Here is a 24,052-nt window from a genome sequence, read left to right on the forward strand (position 1 = left end):
TGCATTGAAAGTCTTGTCACACGAATCCAACCAAACCCATTTGACATTCTTTTTCAGCAAATCCATCAAAGGATCAACCCTTATTGAATAGCATACAATGAACTTCCGGTAATAATTTTCCAAGCCTAAAAATGATCTAAGTTCCTTTATCCCGCTTGGTGCTTGCCAATCAACTCCGCACTTGGTTTTCACTAACCAAATGGCCTAGAAACTTTATCTCGTGACTTGAAAATTAACACTTCTCCATCTTGACATAGAGTTGATAGGCTCTAAGTCTTTCCAACACTTTCCTTAAGTGAGAAAAATGATCGTCAACGGTCCGTCTATAGATGACTATGTCGTCTAAGTAAACAACTACAAAGTCATCAAGATACTCATAAAGAACATTGTTCATTGAATTACAGAAAGTTGCCAGGGCATTGGTTAGCCCAAACGACATTACAAGAAATTCAAAGCTACCATATCTAGTTACACAAGTGGTCTTAGGGGCATCCCCCTCGGCTATCCTAACCTGCCAATAGCCTGACCTTAGGTCTAACTTAGTAAAATAACTAGCATTCGAAAGCCTGTCCAGTAGATCTTGAATCAAAGGGACCGGATACTTATTTTTGGCAGTCACCTTGTTCAACGCCTTATAGTAAACACACATCCGTAATGTACCATCCTGCTTTTTATGGAACAAAACAGGAGCACCGTATGGAACATTCGATGGTTGAATTAACCCAGCATCAAGCAACTCAGACAATTGCTTCTTTAGTTTAGTTAGTTCCATTGACGACATGCGGTAAGGAGGCCGCGCAGGCGGCAGTGATCCAGGAATAAGTTCAATCTTCTGATCAATCTCCCTCCTTGGTGGTAACTCCCTTGGCAATTCTGGAGGCATAACATCTTTGAATTCTTTCATCAAATCAACAACACAATCTGGGACCTCAATCTACACATCTGGCTTGACTTCAACGAGTGCAACGAGGTAAGTCTCCTCACCCCTCTTCAAGCCTTTCTCAAATGTAGTGGCAGAAATCAAAGCAGCAATCCCAGCATTCTTTCTTTCATCCCCGTAAGGCCAAATACCTTTCACAAAGCTGGAGTTTATCTCCCCCATGAACATAAGTTCATCCAAATGGGGAATTGGAGCGACTTTGTTCTTCTTCAGAAAATCAATTCCCAATAGCACATTGAAGTCATCCAATGGCACAACAGTCATATTGAACTTTCCAGACCAATGGCCCAATAGCATTGAGACATCCAGTGCCACCCCATAACCAGAATACGCCTCTGAATTCACAGCCTTCATCTTCGGTGGACACTTTGTCACATGCAGCCCATACTCTTGAACAATTCTGGAGGCAACAAAGGTGTGCGTGGCTCTGGTATCAACCATTGTCACGATACTCTTGTTTCCGATTTTCAGATCCACATACATTAGTGTGGAATAAGCATCGGCCAAATCATTCCCCGTAGCATTCATATATGCAACTTCTTCCTTGGCAGCATTTTATTCATTATCCGCCACATTACACAAGGCAAAGTGTTCAACAGCAGCAACAGATTCACATAGACAACAACTTCCTATCACTTTCCTTGTTTCTCCTATTCGGCAAGAAGAGAATTTATCTTTCCTTGATTTGGACAGTTTCATGCATAATGTCTAGTTTTTGATATGTCCATCAAACCTTTTCACCACCCATTGGCCTATTTGTTTTTGACGAAGAAGCATCCATCTTGCCTTTGCCTTTGTCATTTCCATCTTGCTTCTGGTTGTCCTTCTTCCGGTCCTTACTATTCTCCTTTTTCTTTGACATAGAAAAAGAGGCAGGATCAGAAGTTAGACCAGTTGAGCAAAAATCCACCAGTGCGTCCGCTGCCACAATTGCACTAGGCGGGTCTTTAACTTTCTGCCTATGAATTTCGTTTTGTGCCCAACCCTGCATTCCGGAAATGAAATTGTGTAGTTTATCCTCATCCGACATGTTTTGGATGTCCAGAAACAAGGATGAAAAATCCTTGACATAGTCCTGAATAGAACCAGTCTATATTAACTACTTCAAACGATCCCTAGCAACCGAAGACGAGTTGCTAGGCAGGAACTTTTCCCTCAGCGCATCACGAAGTTTCTCCCAAGTATCAACCTTGGGTCTTCCAGCACTTACATCGTCTGTATTTTTCGTACGCCACCACAACCATGCATCTCCTCTGAAATAACGAACTGACATAGTCAGTTTGTCCTTCTCCAGGACGTGAGCAGTAGAGAAGTAATGCTCCAACTCCCATAAGAAGTTTTCCAGTTCCTTGGCGCCTCTCACGCCATCAAATGCCTTTGGCTCTGGAATCTTAATTTTGGTATGTTCTTCACCTCCTTGGGCACATTTACAACAGTTCGTCGGAGGATCTGAATTTCCATTTTAAGATCCCCGTTCTCCTTTTGTAATCTTTCCAATTGTTCTGCAGCAGTTTCCTAGAAAGCCTGCAATTCCACCAGTTGGGTATCAACACTCTCACGAACGTGTTGAAGTTCTGTGTTAATGCCATTGATCTGCATCAGAATATCCACCAGATCTACTGCGTCACCAGTAATTCCCACTAGTGCCTCCAATTTCTGAAGTCTTTCACGAAGTTCTGCATTTCCAGCCTATAATAATTCCAAGATCTTGTCGACATTGCTCTGATACCAGTTGTTACAAGGTCATTTTTTTGTATTGACACTGCACGACAGTCACATAACAATGACTCAACCCTCTTTCTTTTTCCTTCACATTTTGTCTTAACACTTAGATTATGACAACATATAGAAATCAGACAAGGCACACAGTTTATACGAATTTCTTCCCAACTTTGTATTAAACTCGTGCTACAAAGAACACATACAATCAACCTTACAAAAAGGAGTCAAAAACAGTTAACACTCTGCCTTGACAAGTTTGCCTATCCTAACATATATAAGCAACGTTGACATCCCTATCCAAAACCTGGCAGTTGACATCCCCAACTGCAAGAGATTTTAAATTTCGAATTTCAAACAAACAACTGCCCACAGCCCCAGATAGCCACTCAATGCTCAAAATAGGAAACTGCCCAACTGCCTTGCATGTGCGTGGCACATGACCGCAACCTGTGAATTTTGGCGCCAACAGGCCAACTCTGTCATGTCTTCACGCCAAGACCTCGTGCAACATGCCTTGCCCGCATGTCTGCCACTGCCACTCGCCCATGACACTGCCTTGCCCGCGCCTATCTGTTTTGCCACGCCTGCCTTAGCTTGCCTTAGTTTTTCCAGCCTTTGCTATGCTTCTGCTGCCCGTTGTCTTTACCTTGCCATGACCACGCAAATGTCATAGTCTTGTCATGCCTTGGTACCTTAGCCACATGTCGTCATGCTATAGTCCATGCCCATCAACACCTGCCCATATCAGATAGCCGTGTCAACATGATGCCATAGTAATCATAGGGCCGTGCCGAGGTCCATCCTGTAAATCTCTCGTCACGCCTATGTTATATTCGATCAATTAAGTCGAGGGGCTAACATCAAGCATAGCACATGTATTACATGCGCTATACCTTAACGGGGTAGCTGGCCGTTAATGTACAGTGCTTTCAACACATGCGCTATAAATAAAAAAGTCATCAATATTTTTTTTGTGCCTTGACTCCAAATTTGCATCATTTTGGTTCCAGCCTCCAAAGTTTGTCGTAATATGGAACCAACTTATTATGTCTTATTTAATTAGAGAAACCCTCTTACTGAAATTTACTTGCTGCCACAGAAAAGTGAAAAACTAACCCAGAAATAACTGGGTTCAACGCTCCAAGCATACCGTACAACTTCTTGGAAAGCTAGTTAGTTACTTGAGTTTCCATCTTTCTGATCACCAACGCAATATGTGGTCATCACTTTTTGCCGGAACTTTCCAACTTGCATGACTTCTTGTAACTTAAAACCACATACATACATATATACATACACCTCTCTCTCAATCAATTTCTTCCTAATAATTATATATGTAAAATCCCAATACCCTCTTCAATTTCACCATATTATCTTATTGATTTTGAGCTCCAAAATTAAAAGAAAATGGAGGGAATTTGCACTAGTTGCTTGTACTCTTCAATAACCCCATCAATTGAGTACAAAAGCAGAAGAAAACTGTTGAATTCCATTAAAAAAAACCGAAGAATTTGTGCAGTGAGTAGTGTTTCTCCTACAGAGAAAAGTGATGCTTTACAAGTGAAGAACATATCTAGGATTAGCGCTTTGGAGCAACTTGATTTTGAACGTGGTGTTTGCGTTCCCTTTCGCAAATATTCCCCTGAATCTGTATGTCAATGTCACTCTTTCCTTTTTAGTTCGTCATGTCAGGTTCTATATTTAGAAACAGCTTAATCTTAAACACATTTTGCCCATCTTTTCTATAGCCACACAACTGTCCTTGTTAGACTTTTTTAGTCTGTCCAACAAAAGGATGACATTTTCTGTATTTAGAAACAGTTTTATTTTAAAATTATTCCTAGTTGATTGTTTGCTGGAAAATTGATTTTACGTATGTGAATAGAATTCTGGTAATTATTTGCTAGTTTTCTTTTGTGTATTTGTGGGGTTGTCCGGAAAAATTAAGCTTGTATTATGAGAAATTGGTTTTGCTTAAAAACCTTGGAACCCCCTGATTAGTTGAGTTTTTATTTTGATAATTTTTGTTAGTTTATTGGAAAAATATGGAGTATGTGAATAACCTCCCGAAAGTTATTTGCTCTTTCTTGGTTAATTTTTTGGGTATATTGGAGAATTAAATTTGTATATCTGATTAAGATCATTGTGATTATTTGATTTTTTTTTTGTTTTACTTTTGTTGATTTATTGATTAGTAATGTATGAATTACCTCTCAATAATTATTTACTCTAATTTTTGTAACATTTTAGCAGATATATTGGAAAATTAAGTATGAGTTGGTGTGCTAGTCCTATGCGTTCATTTTCTTGATAAGGGCTTGTCTTATGTTCAATTTTGTGTGTTTATTGGAAATTTGTGTTTTTAGGTGAGAAACAAGGTGTTAGAGTCAAGGGGACAGATTTTATCTTTGGTTGGTAGAGGAATAGAGATTGTTTGGAATTTGGGGCTCTATTGGACTACATTGGTGTATGATTATTTGGTGGGCCGTGACGAAGAAGTTGTTCCTTTCCGTGCTCGGCAGCTGAGGACTCTGTTGTGTGATTTGGGACCTTCTTTCATCAAAGCAGGACAGGTTTGGTGCTTTTAAATTTCTAAAGTTCAAGAACAGTTGGTTATTATACTTGTGGACGAGTTTCTTATACTTGGAAATTGTAAAATTTAGAGTCAAATCTAAAGAAACTTTAAAATGATTCTGTACAAGTATGTATAGCCGAAGAAGAATTAAATGACAGTTAACGATGAAACAAACTGCTAGCAGAAGAATATGCATTGTGCAAATATCTAGTGGATGACTGAAGAAATGCTAGAAAGTAGAAATTGCTGTACAATTGCTGAATTGTGTAACAAAGAAGCATTTCATACCCCATTGGCTGGAAACTCCAATAGGCAGTGAAAGTTATCGTTGATGCTCGAACTCTCCGAAAATGTTTGTGAAGGTGTTGGTTTATGTTTAGTCAACAATGGCATGCCAATTGGAAGAGTTGGTGGAAAGAGTTGGTGTGGATGCTAAGAGGAAGCTTCCTCCTTTGATGTCACTCATGACATCAAGAGGAGGTAGTTTGATGTCACCAATGACATCAAGAGAAGGTCTTTACCTCTATAAATAGATGCACTGCTTCATTTGTAGAAACCATCCCAAAAATAATACAACACATTGTAGTGAGTAGAGAGTTAAGAGAGAAATTCTCTTAAGTGTAATTGGGAACTCTCCCCTTCCTTTGTTAATATTAAAAAGGCAACTGTTCTCTGGTGGACGTAGGATTATTTTGATCCGAACCACGTTAAATCTTGTGTTCTTTCTTTTACGTTTCCGCTAACAATTGGTATCAGAGCAACAGGATTCTTTAACGATCCAAGGAGGAAGAACAAGCAAAGATGAGTTCCATGAAGTTTGAAATTGATAGATTCAGTGGACGCAACAACTTCAATATCTGGAAGATCCAGATGATGGCGTTACTGCGGAGGGAAGGTTCAATCCATGCTATTGACGGAAAGTATCCTAAGGATATATCAACTCCCGACAAGGAGAAGATTGAAGGGGATGCATTGAGTGCAATCCAACTATCCTGCTTTGTGAAGTGAGTACGGGTACCGAAGAGACGGCCAAACAGTTATGGGAAAAGCTAGAAGGGCTATACCAAGACCGATCAGTGACAACAAGGATGTTGTTACAACGGCGTCTTCACACATTTAAGATGGGGTCAGGTACTTCGTTACAAGATCATTTAGATGCGTTCAATAAACTTGTCATGGACTTACAGATTGCAGGAATTAAAAAGGGAGGAGGAGACGCTTGCATGTGCTTTGCTATTTTCATTGACTTCAGGATATCGTGATATTGAGAATTCAATGATGTATAGCAAGGAGCCTATCAAGCTTGAGCAAGTGCGGCAGGCACTTAACTCTAGTGATGTGCGGAGGCACATTGAAGGAGATAGAGATGACCAGGCAAGTGGGCTCTTTGTGAGAGGCCGGACTAGCCAACAGGGAAAGAGCAAATCAAAGCACAGATCAAAGTCTCGTGTGAACAAGAAGAATACAGAGTGTTGGGGTTGTGGCAAGAAGGGGCACTTTGAACGAGACTGCCCAATGTCAAAGTCCAAGGAAAAGGCGAGTGCATCCACAGTTGAACAGGTACATGATTTTGATAATGATTATGTACTAACAACATCGTGTAATAATAATAGTAGTTATGGAAACAAATGGGTGTTAGACTCTGCTTGCACTCTGCATATGACGTTCCGAAAAGACTGGTTTAGCAGCTATGAGAAAAGTGGAGGAACCGTAGTAATGGGCAATAATGCAACTTGTGCAATAGTTGGCATTGGCTCAGTTCGGGTTCGCTGCCATGATGGAGTCGTGAGGACTATTACACAAGTCCGTCATGTTCCTGATCTGAAGAAGAATTTGATCTCCCTGAGTACTCTGGATGAACAAGGCTACAGGTACATGAGCGAAGCAGGAACTATAAAGGTGACTAAAGGTTCTTTAGTCATGCTGAAAGGCAAGCTGGAGAACGGCCTTTACACATTGGCCGGAAGCACCATTGTTGGCTCTGCAAATGCATCTACAGTGCAGTTATCTAATGATGACAAGGCAAGACTATGGCACATGAGACTGGGTCATATGAGCGCACGTGGACTGGAGATGTTGAGCAATCGTAACCTTTTGGAAGGTGAGAAGATCAGCACACTTGACTTCTGTGAGCACTGCGTTCTAGGGAAGCAAAAGAAGGTCAGCTTCAGCACTGGCAAACACAAGACAAGAGGAGTGCTAGACTACATCCATTCAGATTTATGGGGTCCCTCTAAACTTCCATCGAAGGGCAAAAAGAGGTATCTTCTCACTTTTATTGATGATTTCTCACGAAAGGTTTGGGTGCATTTTTTGAAGGCAAAAAGTGATGCTTTTGAAGCATTTAAAGAGTGGAAGATTTTGGTTGAAAATCAAATGGAGCGGAAAATCAAGTATCTTCGCACAGACAATGGCTTGGAGTTTTGCAATGAAGAGTTTAATGAATTCTGCAAGGTTCATGGGATCTCAAGACATAGGACTGTCAGGCATACCCCACAGCAGAATGGAGTTGCCGAGAGAATGAACAGAACTCTTCTTGAAAAGGCTCGTTGTATGCTCCTACAAGCCAAAATGTCCAAAGTATTTTGGGCTGAAGCAGTTCACACTGCTGCTCATATTGTCAATCGATCTCCAGCATCGGCAATTGACTTTAAGACTCCGAATGAGGTATGGTCAGGTGAACCCTCTAACTATTCATACTTACGAGTATTTGGGTGTCCAGCTTATTATCACGTTAATGAAGGAAAGCTTGAACCAAGGGCTAAGAAGGCCATATTCGTAGGGTATGTGGATGGAGTAAAAGGGTACAAACTTTGGTGTTTGTCTTTACTCAAATTTATAGTTAGTAGAGATGTCACCTTTGATGAATCCTCTATACTTGATCCCCGTAAAGTTTCCGTGGAGTTTTCAGGAAACAAGAACGACGAGCAGGTGGAGCTTCCGGTGGAGCTTGCCAAGGAAAAGGATCAAGAGACTCAGGTTAAAGATGAGTCAGAAGATGTAGACCTTGAAGAACTTGCTGTCAATGAACCATACACAATTGCAAAGGGGAGGGAGAAGAGGCAGACACGAGAACCGGAACGCCTTATAGATCAAGCAAACTTGATTGCATATGCGTTCGTAGCTGCACAAGAAGAGATTAAGGATCTGGAGCCCTCCTCGTATATTGAAGCAACTTCTTGCAAGGATGCTGTACAATGGCGGTTAGCCATGACTGAAGAGATGGAGTCTCTTCACAAGAATCAGACATGGGTCTTAGTGAAAAGACAAAAGGGGAAGAGGACAGTTGGATGCAAGTGGGTCTACCGAAAGAAAGAGGGAATTCCTGAAGTGGAAGATGCTAGGTTCAAGGCGAGATTGGTTGCAAAAGGATTCAGTCAGAAGGAGGGAATTGACTACAATGAGATTTTCTCTCCAGTCGTGAAGCATAGCTCAATTCGCGTGCTACTAGCATTGGTTGCCCAATTTGACTTGGAGCTTCAACAGCTTGATGTCAAAACTGCTTTCTTACACGGTGATCTAGAAGAGACAATCTATATGGATCAGCCTGAAGGTTTCCTAGCTGAGGGAAAAGAAGATCACGTATGCCAACTAAAGAAGTCTTTGTATGGTTTGAAGCAATCCCCTAGACAGTGGTACAAGAGGTTTGATGCATTCATGACTACACATGAATTCTCAAGGAGTGCATTTGATAGCTGTGTGTATCACAAGAAGATGTCTGGTAACTCAATGATTTATTTACTGTTGTATGTTGATGATATGCTTATTGCTGCTAACAACATTACAGAGATAAATGCTTTGAAGAAACTGTTGAGTAAGGAATTTGACATGAAGGATTTAGGAGCTGCAAAGAAAATCCTTGGTATGGAGATTTCAAGAGAAGACGGTGTTGTACATCTTTCTCAGAAGAGGTATATTGAAAGGGTTCTCAAGAGATTCAATATGCATACGTGCAAGCCTGTAAGTACACCATTAGCTCCTCATTTTAAACTTTCAGAGTTACAAATGCCTCAGTCCGAGGATGAGGTGGAGCATATGTCAAAGATTCCTTATGCCAGTGCAGTTGGTAGCATTATGTATGCTATGGTATGCACACGTCCAGATATTGCTCAATCTGTAAGTGTGGTAAGTAGATACATGTCCAGCCCAGGAAAGAGGCATTGGGAAGCTGTCAAGTGGATATTGAGATATCTCAAAGGAGCTTCTGGTGTTGGTCTGACCTTTCGAAAAAGTGGTGGAGGTATTTCAATTCTCGGTTATGTAGATTCTGACTATGCAGGAGATCTTGACAGAAGAAGGTCCACAACTGGATACATCTTTACCCTCGTTGGCAGTGCCGTTAGTTGGAAGTCGACTCTGCAGTCGATTGCCGCTTTGTCTACGACAGAAGCAGAATACATGGCAGCAGCGGAGGCGGTGAAGGAAGCTATCTGGTTGAAAGGTTTAGTAGCGGAATTGAGTTTGGTTCAGCTGGAATCAACTCTTAGATGTGATAGTCAGAGTGCTATTCATCTAATGAAAAATCAGAGATTTCATGAGCGCACTAAACACATTGATGTCAGATTTCATTTTATTCGAGATGTTGTTGAAGAGGGAACTATCAAGGTCGTGAAGGTTATCACAGACGATAATGCTGCAGATATGTTGACCAAGATAGTCCCACTCGCTAAGTTTGCACACTGCAAGGACTTGGCGGGGGTGTGCATCAACTGATGCAACTCCGAAGAGAACAGTTGTTAGGTGGAGGTGGTATGTTCAACAATGGTTTGATTCTTCTTGTTTCTTACAACGGGGTTGCCCAGTAAGCTTAGAAGTTTTGGCCAGAGTTGTTCACACGCACGCTCGAAACGCAAACCAAGGTGGAGATTGAAGGTGTTGGTTTATGTTTAGTCAACAATGGCATGCCAATTGGAAGAGTTGGTGGAAAGAGTTGGTGTGGATGCTAGGAGGAAGCTTCCTCCTTTGATGTCACCCATGACATCAAGAGGAGGTAGTTTGATGTCACCAATGACATCAAGAGGAGGTCTTTACCTCTATAAATAGATGCACTCCTTCATTTGTAGAAACCATCCCAAAAATAATACAACACATTGTAGTGAGTAGAGAGTTAAGAGAGAAATTCTCTTAAGTGTAATTGGGAACTCTCCCCTTCCTTTGTTAATATTAAAAAGACAACTGTTCTCTGGTGGACGTAGGATTATTTTGATCCGAACCACGTTAAATCTTGTGTTCTTTCTTTTACGTTTCCGCTAACAGTTTGTTGTGTGTGTGTCGGATCCTCCAAAAGCATCCATTTTTGGAGGATCCGACACGCACATTTCGGAGAGCCCGTGCAACATATTAGTGACTCAGCAACATGACTATAAGCAAGGTGTCCGGTTTGCTAGTGTTCATCGTTCTTTTTGGCATGAGTAGGAGTCTCACATTGGGTCAATCAGTGGCTTATTACTATACCACCAACATATTTAGAACTTCTAAGGGTCATTGCAGAAACAAATATTGCATGGTGAATACACGTCAATCCAAACTTTTAAAGGAACAAATGAACATTTGTGTTTTACACTATATAGTCAATACTAGTGACACTTGAGCTTTTCTTTTTTTCCTGATATATAGTCAGTATTAGTGCAATATGCTGGACTTGTGCTCTGAATTTACTTCACTTGTTTAAGCATCATGATTTTTGCCAAGAATGTGCACTTAAGCTTAGATGTTATTTCCTATTGTTTTGCTGTTCTTCAGCAACTATAGTCATTTATTTATTGTATTTATTACAGGTGCTTGCAAATAGGCCTGATATCATAAGAGAAGATTACATGAATGAACTTTGCATTCTTCAAGATGACGTTCCTGCATTTCCTAATCAGGTAATGAGATGACAACTGAGGTGCAGTTGATGCATGCTTTGTTACATAGACCACTTTTCCTTTGAACAGAAATCATTGACAATGATGTAGAAATGTAGGTTGCTTTTAACATCATAGAAGAGGAATTGGGCCAGCCTCTTGAAGCTGTTTTCAGCAAAATTTCTTCAGAAACTATTGCAGCTGCAAGTTTGGGTCAAGTATACCGTGCTACTTTACGTGCTTCAGGGGAAGATGTTGCCATAAAGGTTTGGCCTTTTCCTGTTGGTCTTGCAATCTTTCTTTTCTCTCGCCTGGTTTTACTGCTAAACCATTGAAGCCTGTTCTCGTCTTGTCGCCTGTGTCAACCGGACTTTCAACGATCTCCTTTTATAGTCATTTGGAGAAATACCTGTTGCAGAACGAGTAACAGTAAAAAGATGATTGTCCATTACATAAATAGCTGAAAAATATCTGGATAGCCATTGGAAATAGTCAAGTAGTAAAAGCTCTATAGATTTGTTAAGGTCCGGTATTTGAAACTTGGCAGAAATGAGTCTAGAGAATCCTTTGTGTTATCTAATCATTCCTTTTCTTTATGCTAGTTTCACCTTTAACATATATGCATCTCATTTGAAGCTTCTGGCTGTTTTGGAGAAGCTTCAATGAATTGAATTAACAATATGATGCAGTGGTATTCATAATTGGGGTTTACTCTTTTTGTTTTTTTAGGTTCAAAGGCCTCAGATAGAGCCTATCATCTACAGAGATCTTTTTCTCTTCCGCACTCTGGCTTCATTCTTGAATGGCATCAGTCTACAGAAACTGGGGTGCAACGCGGAGCTTATAGTTGATGAATTTGGTGAGAAGCTATTGGAGGAGTTGGATTATACCTTGGTAATGCTGCACATTCCTCTTTTTGCAAACTGAATGGTGAAAGAAGTTTTGCTTATATTGGAAGGCTTTCACGTCTGTATTTTCTAATATCCCTCCTACCTTCTCTTTTTTTTCCCCTTTAGGAAGCTCGTAATATCGAAGACTTCTTGGAGAATTTCAAAGATGATCCTACTGTTAAAATACCTCGGGTTTACAGACAGCTTTCTGGTCCACGTGTTTTGGTAATGGAGTGGATCGATGGAATCCGGTGCACTGATCCACAGGTGTGGATCTTTAGAGTTTTCCTCAAATGCATGCTTTGGGATGTCTTCTTTATATTAATACGTTATGATCCCTGTGACTTAGGCAATCAGAGAGGCAGGAATTGATATAGGTGGATTTTTGACTGTTGGAGTTAGTGCAGCCTTACGGCAGCTACTTGAATTTGGCCTATTCCACGGCGACCCTCACCCTGGGAATGTCTTTGCCATGCGTGACGGACGCATTGCCTATGTGGATTTTGGCAATGTTGCTGTGCTTAGTCAGGTAAATAATATGATGTGATTTGACTGTACTTCTCAGTGAAATTAGTTGAGTAACAATTTACAAGAGCAGCTCCTCATTTAGAAGTCTTAGGTTATGTACAATATGTTAGAAATTATTCTCTTTAACGAACAGGGTAAGTAAATACAAAATACTCTATCGTCTCCTTGTGAATATAATGAAATACTCTCCAAATTTATCCTAGTTAAGTTCACTGAATTAAGTTAACTTAATTTGATTCTATCTGCGTGTCTTCTCTTTTTCAGCAAAATAAACAGATTCTGATTGATGCTGTTGTGCATGCGGTGAATGAGGACTATGGCGAGATGGCAAATGATTTTACCAGGCTTGGATTCCTAGCTAGTGGAACTGATGTTGCCCCCATTGTTCCAGCATTAGAAGCAATATGGCAAAACTCCCTTGAAAAAGGACTTGCTGATTTTAATTTTAGAAGTGTTACAGGTACCTTGAATCACACGCTTTGTTTCCTGTTAATTGCACTCTGCTTCCAACATCTACAATTTTTTTGTTTTTTCCTGGGAAGCACATTACTTGGTAATTATGCTATTTGAAGTTGGCGCTAGGAGATATGCTAAGAATGAGAGACATTGTGATGCACTGAACAACAAGCTCTCATAGTTCAGATCCTTATGACACCTAAAATTTGCATGCCAGCACACTTGGTTGCACCAAGAGAAAGATTAAGCCATTTTTTTTGTTGGTTTTAATGTTTCCCTTCGTTCGATACTGTGTATTTTAGAAATTGATAACCTACTAATTTGAGCTTAGTATGTCTAAAGTATGACATTTCATGCTTTGACTGGTGCACGCTTGCCTCGGTTTATCAATTTGTTTTATTTGATTAGCATCCTTGGCCTGGGAAGAGATTAGATACTATACAGTATTGGCCTGTGGTATGGCCCGAAATATTGTATTTGTAGCTTCACCTAGAACACTTTAGTTTTTTAGAGATGAGAAAATCTTTTGACTGGAAATTTGTGCTGCAACCTACCCCAGTGCCCTAACTCGTGTGATGCAAGGATATATACTTTATTGTCTTCGTCTGTTTTTGATGAAGTAATGAGTTTTATAGAAAAAGGCATCAAGAAAATGTAAGAAGTACAAGAGGGGGAAAGAGTCAGCTTTGATACAAAAAAGAAAAGAAATACTAGGCTAAAGCAAAAGAGCTGACAAAATCCAAAAAGTTGATATGGCAATCTACAGGGGCTAAATACTGCCAACTAAATAACCAAAGGAGACATCTAGCTTTAAGTTTGTGTGTTGGAGTTGATATCCCATCAAAACATCTGTGATTCCTTTCTGTCCAGACACACCAAAAGATACAAGCAGGGATCATCTACCAGACTTTCCTGATGACTCTATCAACTTTCCAACCAGACCAGCATTCATAGACCTCTCTGATGCTTTGTGGCATGACCCAACTGAGACCAAAGATAGAAAGAAACATGCACCACATGTCTGAGGCAACTGAGCAATGTAGCAAAAGGTGTCTGTTGGACTCTGAATGTTGCCGGCACATAAAACATCTGTTAACAATTGGCATACCTCTTCTGTTAAGGTTGTCCTATGTTAAACAAGATCCATTAAGGGCTATCCAGCTGAAGCAAATGATCTTTGGGGGAAGACTTGTCTTCCAGATGTACTTCCAAGGCCATCTATCAATGATTTCATTAGTTGAGCATAAATGAGAGTACCCTGCTTTCACTGAGTAGAGGCCATTCATCCACTTAATATTGTCAGCAATGTTGTGGTTGACTGAGTATCCCTCTAATTTAGCCAGGAGACTCAACAACTGTGGAATTTCCCAGTCTTGGAAGTCCCTTCTGAATTGGATTTGCCAGCAATTGTCTTGCCAATTCTGAGAGATAGAGGAATCTTGATCATTAGCTATCTGGTAGAGGTCTGAGAATTCATTCATTAGGACAGTCCCCTGTAACCATCTATCCTTCCAAAATCTGATGTTGATGCCATTTCCTAACTTGAAAGAGGTATTCGTAGAGAATTCATTCCAAAGTTTCCTGATAAATTTCCAAGGCCCTACTCCATATGGTCTTCTTGACAGATTGGTGCACCAGTGGCTTTGAGATCCATGAATTGCAGTTACCACCTGTTTCCATAGCGTATTCCCTTCTTGACAATATCTCCATAGCCACTTCATAAGCATGCACTTATTATGTATGTTGAGGTCCCTGATACCTAGTCCACCAAGTTGCTTTGGCATGGTAACTTTTGACCATTTGACTAAGTGAAGTTTGTGACCCTTGCTGCCTCCTTCCCAGAGGAAGGTTCTTCTGATTTTATCCAACTGCTTGATTACCTTGTTCGGAATTGGAATCAGAGACATGAGATAAGTAGGAATACTATCCAATACACTATTAATGAGTGTCAATCTCCCCCCATAGAAAGATATTGTCTCCGCCAAGAGGCTAACTTTGTTTCAAACTTCTCAATCACACCACTCCAAACTTCAGTTGATTTAAATTTAGCACCAAGTGGGAGTCCCAAATATGTAGTTGGTAGTGCAGCTATATCACAAGATAGGATTCCGGCTAATTCATCAAGGTTGGGGACATTGTTGACTGAATATACCTTGCTTTTCAACATATTGATATGCAAGCCTGAGATAGCCTCAAAAAGTTGTAATGTGAGATTGAGATATAATACTTGAGATCTCTCTGCCCCACAGAAAATGAGTGTATCATCTGCGTATAAAAGATGGGAGACAGAGAGAGAAATCTCAGGATACAGGCTTACATGAAAACCATTGAGCCACTGTAGTTGTTTGGCTTTGTCAAGCATCTTGCTCAGACCCTCCATGGCCAAAATAAAGAGGAAAGGTGAGAGGGGATCACCTTGTCTCAAACCCTTCTGTGGAGAGAAAAAACCCACTGGTCCCCTGTTAACAAGAACTGAATATTTTACTATAGTGATGCAAAACTTAATCCACTTTAGCCACCTATTCCCAAAGCCCATCTTCTTGAGAACTGCTAAGAGATAAGACCAGTTTAGCTTATCAAAGGCCTTCTCCACATCCAGTTTGCATAGAATACCCGGCTGACCACTCTTAAGTTGGCAATCCAGAACCTCAAGAAGACCAGTTTATTGTATTCGTCTGTTTTGCTGATCAAGATGTTAAAAGGAGTTAGGTGCATTTGGTAATTGGAAAATTCCATGACGAAGTCATTTTTAGTGTTTGTTCCGGAAAATATTTTTACCAGGAGGAAAGTAACTTCCTTCACTTATAGGCGGAAGTCATTTTCCTTTACGATAATCCCAATTCTTACTCCATATCACTTGCTCCAACCAACACTTAAATATAATTATCAACATTTAATACTCGATGAAACACTATCCAACTGACATTAGTATCAATCCTTAATGAATATTGTTTTACGAAAATTATCTAGTCACCAACCAAACACTGATAAATAAGTGAGGAAACCGCTTATTTCCCTAGAAAACATTTTCCTTCGTACCAAACGCTTTATAGGTTAAAAGAAATTAGATATAATGAAAATACAGCTCTAAATAGTTCCTATTTTTTTCATCTGTTGCGACAATGCTTTGTAGACTGTATGGTTACTAATCTGTTTTGCTTAGTCAAAAACAAGCATTATGAGACTTTTATAGAGATTGACTATCCTATTTGTCTAACTGCAAAGTGGCTACATGGAGGCCTATGTTGTTAACCTAATTTGAGTTCAGTAACTCCATGTGACCATTTGGAACATTTTATCTTCTAATGATTGGCATTTGTGACGATCAATTCGGCTAATTAAGATTGCACCAGTAATTTTTTATTCTTTGCTGTTTGAAGACTCCTGGATTTATCAATTGAAATATATGATGTAAGTGCTGCCAGAGATAAAGTTCAATCTGGTCTCTAACAATGTAAATAATACTCTCATGCAGGCAAATTCAATCAACTAGTTTACAACTATCCTATCCGGATACCAGAAAGGTTTTCTCTCGTTATTCGCTCCCTATTGACTCAAGAAGGCATTTGTTTGACCCTGGAACCAGATTTCAAGTTTCTGGAGGTGAAACATCTAGCTTCTTATCTCGCAACTTTTGGAAAAATGCATGTTTACTATTATTTTATCGTTTAATAAGCCATTTGGTAATGCTGTTGGTCGGAAAAGCAGAAAAATTTCTCCACTACTCATTTGAATAAAAATTGAACCTGTTGATCCGCTGACACTAAGTTTGATTTAAAAAAAGAAAAGAAAAAGACCTGCTTGGAAATAATTTTGAAGTTTGGTATCACTCTGGACTAAAGTAGACTTTAGCTCATACTCATGGCCCCTTGAAAATTCTACTGAAGCACATTCTGTAATCTCTACCCTGCTTTTTAGACAGTGTAGCAATTAAGGCTACAGGCAAATTTTATTAATCGATGAATCATAGGGCTGTTTTGATTTTTAAGCATTCGCCCATTTTTGTCATGACATGTTGTCAAATAATATGAGGAGGCCTTCTGCTGAAAATATTTGATTCTAGTAATCTTACTCTTTTATGCATGCTATTTTTTGCATACCTTTTTTCGTATGTTTATGCTATTAATAATCATGAACATCATTCCAGGTAGCCTATCCTTATGTGGCAAAGCGTCTCCTAACAGATCCTAACCCAGCTTTACGTGAACGCCTTATACAGGTTGGTTAATCTTCTCTCATTGTACCATGCTTTATGAAGAGCGTAGTATTTTCTATTTAACCTCTTAGTCAACCTTTCTGAAACTCTTTTGTCGAAGTTGGATGATTTGGTGTCAACATAAAAGATATTTTTATATGTTAATCTTTAACAAGTGTAAATTTAGACCTGAGATAGTTCTCGATAAGCTATTCAAAAATAACGACAGAATGAAGACAAGGAGTTGCATGAGTGAATGACATCATTCTGAGACATCCCTAAATAATGGTATTTCCAGTTCTATGGCTTATCTGACTTGACTTGTTGGGGACCATGGCTCGACAGTTATGATATACTTAACTTTTGATATTTATGGCTGACGCCTTAACGTTTTCTGGAAATCAGTGTCAAATTTAATTATATGGAACATGTACTCTATATTACCATTCATTTAGTTTACGATGAATTGTATATCCAGAGGCAACCAATAGGAAGTATGGGTGGAAATGCAACCAATCCGGATGGACATAAAGTTTATCTTGTAGAAAATGGATCCAATCTGCTCCATATAATCCTTGCTTTTGCAACTAGCGTTGTGTTCTGATAGGTCGGATCAGATTGAAGTTCAACTGTTAATCTCGTGATAGCTAACTCGTGGATTATCCAGCTCAAGAGTCAAAATTATTTCTATAATGAGAGAGTGGTCAACTTCTTAAACCATACTGTGTCATCAGGTATCTGGTCAAAAAGTAAAGCATATTGTTGTATTCAATAGTAGTTGGATTGAAAGTAAAATCAAGAGGGAGGCTTTTCGAAAGAGTGTCTTGATTGAGTCCGGTCTGATCTTCCGCATCAATTAGCGCATAGGTATTTCCTACGCAAGCTATTGACAGTATCTGTTTTCCTTCCGGATATTGTTCTCTTGTTAGGTTCTGTTCAAGGATGGTCTCTTCCAGTGGAAACGACTGGAGAACCTGATAACTCTAGCAAAGGAAAATGTCACAAAACTGAGCGAAAACCCTGCATTTCGAGGGAATAATAGGTAACTTCTTGGCAAACCTTGTTTGGCGAAGTATAGTTATCGTGTTCCACTGTTATCACACTTTTCTGTTATGTTTTCGTCAGAGGAACCAGCAAACATTTGAAGATTGAACAGAAACTAGACCTCACTGACACAATCAAGGATGGAGCTCGACTTTTCATACTTGATGAAGGAATTCGCAGGCAGCTTCTTCTTGCTTTGACCGAAGACTCCAAGCTTCACATTGAAGAAGTATGTAATATCTGATTGATACATAGTTGTCTATGACGGAATATACTCAACTCTGATGCGGTTGTATCTTGCAGGTAGTTGATGTATATAGACTGCTTGAAGACCAGGTAGATGTACCTTCAATGGCTTTAGGACTAGCACAAGGTATAAGTCCATTAGCCTTTCCTCCAGTTACATACTAGTAAATCATACATTTCATGACTTCATCGCGAACTTTACGCGTCTTAACTTTTGCAGACTTACCATCTGTTGCTCGAGATATATTGCTTTCATGGAGTGCCTCTGTATTATCAGACCGATAGTTCCCTTCTGAGTGTATTCCTCGACGCTGATAATATTTAAATTTGTTATCCTTATGTAAAGTTGAGTTCTCCCTCTCCGCCCTTCCCTTCTTTCTCTTATTTCTTCTCCTCTTGGTCGCATTTTTCCTGTGTGATCCAGGTGGAATCTCCAAAGTTTTGGGTAAATATATTTGTATAGTTACAGGGGAAGCAGTAAAGATATGAAAGTCGTGTAATATGAGAAATTCGTGTTGATAACACCAAAATTTCACAGGTATGATGCAACGTGCAAACGTATCGAAAAGAGAGCATCATGTATAGTAGTGATTCTTATGCAGTTCTTGTTTGCTGAAAACCGGGCACCTATTTTTCTTGATTTTATTTTGTTTGAAATGCTCATTGCAAGTCCATATCCCCTTCTCACTACTGTTCTGCATATAATAAGCCTTTTGGCATGTATAAACTTGGTGCCTGCATATATTTGTGCTTATAATGTTACCAAGATGCAAGCTACATCTAAAGACTAATTCATGCAACGTAGCCATCACTTCATTAATTCCTGAGAACTTTAAGTAATTTTAACTTACTCGTTCTTAACCATTAATTACTCTCGCCTCTTGGTTCGTCTAGTGCGTGTAATGTTATCAAGATGCAAACCATATTTAAAAGGGTATGCAAATAAAGTACGTACAAATGCTAAGTAATTATATGTGAAAATTATTCTATAGTTTTCGTACTCGTTTATTGAACATCTCTCAATGGATAATACTATAACCAATTCAGATACTTCTTAACTTGTTAATGGACGCACACTGGTTTTTCAACTTTTCATCTCTTGTCGCTCTGAAGGAACTCGAGTTAGGTAGGAAGAAACCAAAGGATAATATGTAGTCATAATGTTGCGGCCAAATACACACGCAAGTATACGTAGTTGTCAAATAATAAAGTGACTAAAGTCAGATGTCGAACCCACAAAGACTTATAATTTAAATTAACTAGATTAAACTATCCTAATTATCTAAATAAGAATTAGATCCAAGAGTATTTGACTCTAACTAACTAAAATAAAAAAGACAAATACCGAACTTTAAATAGATGAAATGCAGATTTTTATGTTATCGATGTGATGAACCCGATCTAAGGTTATGTGCTATCTAACAATTCTATTGTATTCTCAACTAATTCAACTTCTTTATCTATCTAGTTTACTAGTTGACCGAATCGTTTATATACATAACATGTTACCACAATACTACCTGCTTATCCACAATATATCAACTCTATATTGCTACGGTATTGAATCTATCAATGAATAAAGAACACGACATTCAACTAAGCAAGATTGTTAGGTATATCCCTGTCCTAACCGCGAAATCATTTCCCGAGCTACGTGTTTAGAAACAAGCTCTATTCAATCCTATTTGCAATCTAGAATTCTTTCTCCTGAATTCAACTCTAGATTCGTAGTATTCAATTGGTGATCAAGCAATCAAATATTTAAGGGCATGAGTGAATAAATAAACCATTGTAATAAATCAAGAAATTAAAATCAGTTTTCAAACAACAATGGTCATGATAGAACCATAACCCTAGGGTTGTTTTATCCGATTTGATAGAAACTTCGGATGAATTTCTTGACATGCTTTTGAAAATATTCTTGAATTTGAAACAAGACTCGTGCACTTTGATTAAGTTATCATTTCTTTTTTCGAAATAAACTTGGTATTCAAGATTGTATAGCATCAGCCTTTACTTAGAACTCGAACTTCGATAATTAACTTCAATCACGAGTAAACCATTTGTTAAGAATTGATATTGGCACCAAGGGAGCAAAAAAATTGATCATAGCTCAATGGAAAAAATAAGAATTTTTTTCTCTCTTTAATAAAAAAAATTAGGAAACCCAAATGTATATGTGAGTGCCTATAATGACCGACGGATCTTTTTGAGCTTTAGCATTCCGTTTGGTGGTTCGAAACTTGTAGCTTCATTTGAGGCAATAAGACTTGTGTGTTTGGTTAGTTTTGATGTTCGAGAAGTTCGGGATTTTATTTAGCAGAGAAATTCACAATTTGGAAGCTTTAAGTTAAAGAGATGGCCAAGGTTTGACTTTTACGTAAACGGTCTCGGATTCGTATTTTGATGATTTCAATAGGTTCGCATGGTGATTTTAGACTTGGGAGTATGTCTAGATCTGAATTTGGAGGTTTCTTGGTTAAATTGGCTATTTTTGGCGAAAGTTGGCAATTTGAAGGTGTAGAAATTTCCTAAGTTTGATCATAGGTTGACTTTATGATTATCCGGTTCGGATTTTAGTTCGGGACTTGTAATAGATCTGCTCTATCTTTTGAAACTTTTGTGCAAAGTTTGGTGTCATTCCGAGTTGGTTTGGTAGGAATCAAAAGCTTGTTATAGTTTTTGCGATTCTTGAGTTTCATTGTGAATTCCATGTGTTTTGGTATTTGAATCGTAGTTCCAAATGTTATTTTGATATTTGAGCTTGCGAGCGAGTTCGTATGATTTTTTAGACTTGTGTGAATGTTTAGTGTGGAACCCGGGAGCCCGGGTGAGTTTCAGACGTGTTTCAGGTCATTTTTTGTTATGGTCAGGTGTTGCTAGTTCTGCAGGTCTCGCATTTGCGAGGCTAGGCTCGCAATTTCAATGTCCGCAATTGCAGACAACCCATCGCATTTGCGATGTAGGGCCAGGGGACCAATTTTGCATTTGCGGAGCTGGGTTAGAATTTTCGACATGCTCTGAGTTCGCATATGTGGACCATTGATCGCATTTGCGATGGCTTGTCCCTGGAGGATTTTCACATTTGCAAAAATTACAGTCGCATTTGCGATATTTTGCTGGGCAGGGGAGGTTCACATTTGCGAATATATTATCGCATTTGCGATAGCTGCTGAGGCAGCCTGGCTTCGCATTTGATGACCTGAGGTCACTTTTGCGGTAGTCGCACTACCTCTGGTCGCGAATGCGACATATGCAACTCGTTTATAGCTGGTTCATTCGGGACTTTGTCACGATTCAATTCTCACTATAGGTCGTGATGGTGCCCAACGTCACTGCTAGGCAAGCCAATGGTGAACTATCCATGTAATTATTTATTTTAATATTTCTGAAGTAATGGATTTTTATTTAATAAGAGGACGATTAACAGGTGATTGTAGTAATGTAAAGCATAAAATAATGAAAGAGTAAAATAGCGAGTTTAATAACAAAACCATAAAATGTCTTCTAGAATATTCCCAAACCCCGGTGTCACAAGTGCATGAGCAAACTAGTAGAATATACAAAACCTCCTATACTGCTGTCTGATGTAAGATAGACAGAAAATAAGTACAATAAGAAGAGACTTCGGGCGCTGTAGAACGGACATAAAGAACAGCTCACCACTAAGCCTCTGGATAAGTGGGTTACGCGCCTGAATGGTCGCCAGATGCACATGCCTTAGATCCTGCACGATTAGTGCGGAAGTGTAGCGTGAGTACATAAACAACATGTACCCAGTAAGTATCTAGTCTAACCTCGAAGAAGTAGTGACAAGGGGTCGACATCGACACTTACTAAGGGTTAATAAATAAAGTGAAGAAATTATAAATAGGCATGGAATACATGAGTAATGACCTAATAATGAACAATAAATAAGTGGTTCTTTAACTAGATGTCAATTAAGATCTCCAACTATTACATACTAGCTTCAACAAATAAGAGCCAACAAGAATTATAATTTCTCAAGTCATGGAAGAAATATCAAGTATAATCGGACTCCGAGCTATATCACGCATGTTTTATGCCAAGGTCGACGGCCCGAGGTTTCAGCCCGATCCACAAGAAGAGAGAATACGCTACGAACTCCGATTAATGGCAACTACAAGAATAATACACAAGGAGGCATGGTTTCCACTAACGGTCAAGTAACCCGCCAAAACTCAAAGTAATGAAGTTTGGTCTTTACAAATCCCTTATCAAATATCAAACACAATTTAAGTAATTAAACTAACAAGTTGAGTACGAATAATACAAGTAATACATGGTAGAGTCCTAAAAATACCCGTACATAAGCATGAGTTTTAGCAGCATGTGGACTCTCGGCACATTGTGCGCACGTAGCACCCGCAATTATTAGCAAAACAATTATTTATAGTACCTACAGGGAGAATTCCCTCTTACAAGGTTAGGCAAGAGACTTACCCCATTGTCAAGTTCTTTTTTCTGTCCACAATTCACACTAAAGCCTCAAATCGGTGTCATGTAATCCGAAACTAGCCAAATATTGTATGAATTAATATATGCTCAAAAGTTCATAATTTAACTATTAGATTAATTACCCAACCCAAATTGGAAGATTTCTAAAATACACCCTCGGGCCCACATGTCCAGATTCCAAAATGTTTTGTAAATAAAAGTTACCCATAACCTCACGAACCCAAATATTAATTTCCACTCAATTCCATAATCATTTTCGTTGTCTACTCCCATTTTTATCAAAATCTAAGTTTTTCAAATTTTCACATTTTATATGTTACAATTTACCTATAATCTACGTATTAAACTCACATTGGGTAGGAATTACTTAACTTCAATAGCTAGATGAAAACCCCTCTGCAAGAAGCTCCAAAATCAGCCGAGGGAAATGAAAAATGAGAGAAAATTGCCTAAGTCCCGTTTTTAAAACATCACTGCCTAGGCATTCCTTCTTCGCGATCACAGAAGAGGACTCGCGAACGTGAAGGCTTGACTCGCCTGAGGGTCGACTGGCGCGAACCATAGATGCATTTATTATGCTGTCGAGGTGTTCAGCCCGATCCACAAGAAGAGAGAATAATCTACAAACTTCAATTAACGGCTACTGCAAGAATAATACACAAGGAGGCATGGTTTCCATTAACAGTCAAATAACTCGCCAAAACTCAAATTAATGAAGTTAGGTCTTTACAAAACCCTTATCAAATATCAAATACAATTTAAGTAATTAAATTAACAATTTGAGTACGAATAATACAAGTAATACACGGTAGAGTCCTAAAACTACCTGGACATAAGCATGATTCTTAGCTACATGCAGACTCTCGTCACTTCGTGCGCACGTAGCACCCACAATTATTAGCAAAACAATAATTTATAGTACCTACGGGGAGAATTCCCTCTTAAAAGGTTAGGTAAGAGACTTACCTCGTTGTCAAAGTCTCTTCCCGGTCCACAGTTCACACTAAAGCATCAAATCGGTGCCACGAAATCCGAAACTAGCAAAATATTGTATAGCTTATTCAATATATGCTCAAAAGTTCATAATTTAACTATTAGAGTAATTACCCAACCCTAATTGGAAGATTCCTA

At 39.0% G+C, this 24,052-nt stretch overlaps 1 protein-coding gene across 2 annotated transcripts; it reads left to right on the forward strand.

The window, feature by feature from the left end:
• Positions 1-3,791: 3,791 nt before the first annotated feature.
• On the forward strand, positions 3,792-19,082 carry LOC104239905 (protein ACTIVITY OF BC1 COMPLEX KINASE 1, chloroplastic). Of its 2 annotated transcripts, XM_070155416.1 has the most exons (14): positions 3,792-4,312; positions 5,029-5,235; positions 11,015-11,104; positions 11,203-11,349; positions 11,813-11,977; positions 12,100-12,240; positions 12,323-12,502; positions 12,766-12,961; positions 16,433-16,560; positions 17,105-17,176; positions 18,082-18,194; positions 18,278-18,425; positions 18,500-18,569; positions 18,663-19,082. In XM_070155416.1, exons 1-14 carry the CDS (start codon positions 4,070-4,072, stop codon positions 18,725-18,727), a joined length of 1,965 nt encoding a protein of 654 aa, XP_070011517.1. In that variant the 5' UTR covers positions 3,792-4,069; the 3' UTR covers positions 18,728-19,082. The 2 variants fall into 2 exon arrangements, with proteins under 2 accessions (XP_070011517.1, XP_070011518.1); XM_070155417.1 differs by lacking the exons at positions 3,792-4,312; positions 5,029-5,235 and adding an exon at positions 6,378-6,797.
• The last annotated feature ends 4,970 nt before the right edge of the window (positions 19,083-24,052 follow it).

The sequence above is a fragment of the Nicotiana sylvestris genome, chromosome 8, assembly GCF_000393655.2.
Source record: "Nicotiana sylvestris chromosome 8, ASM39365v2, whole genome shotgun sequence".
Taxonomy (NCBI): domain Eukaryota; kingdom Viridiplantae; phylum Streptophyta; class Magnoliopsida; order Solanales; family Solanaceae; genus Nicotiana; species Nicotiana sylvestris.

What these genes read in the sequence shown, in the direction of transcription:
- LOC104239905 (XM_070155416.1), top strand. Translation starts at nt 4,070, where the DNA reads ATGGAGGGAATTTGCACTAGTTGCTTGTACTCTTCAATAACCCCATCA. An exon ending in GGGAAGATGTTGCCATAAAG is followed by an intron (nt 11,350 to 11,812) that starts GTTTGGCCTTTT and finishes TTGTTTTTTTAG; the next exon opens with GTTCAAAGGCCTCAGATAGA. An exon ending in AGGAGTTGGATTATACCTTG is followed by an intron (nt 11,978 to 12,099) that starts GTAATGCTGCAC and finishes TTTCCCCTTTAG; the next exon opens with GAAGCTCGTAATATCGAAGA.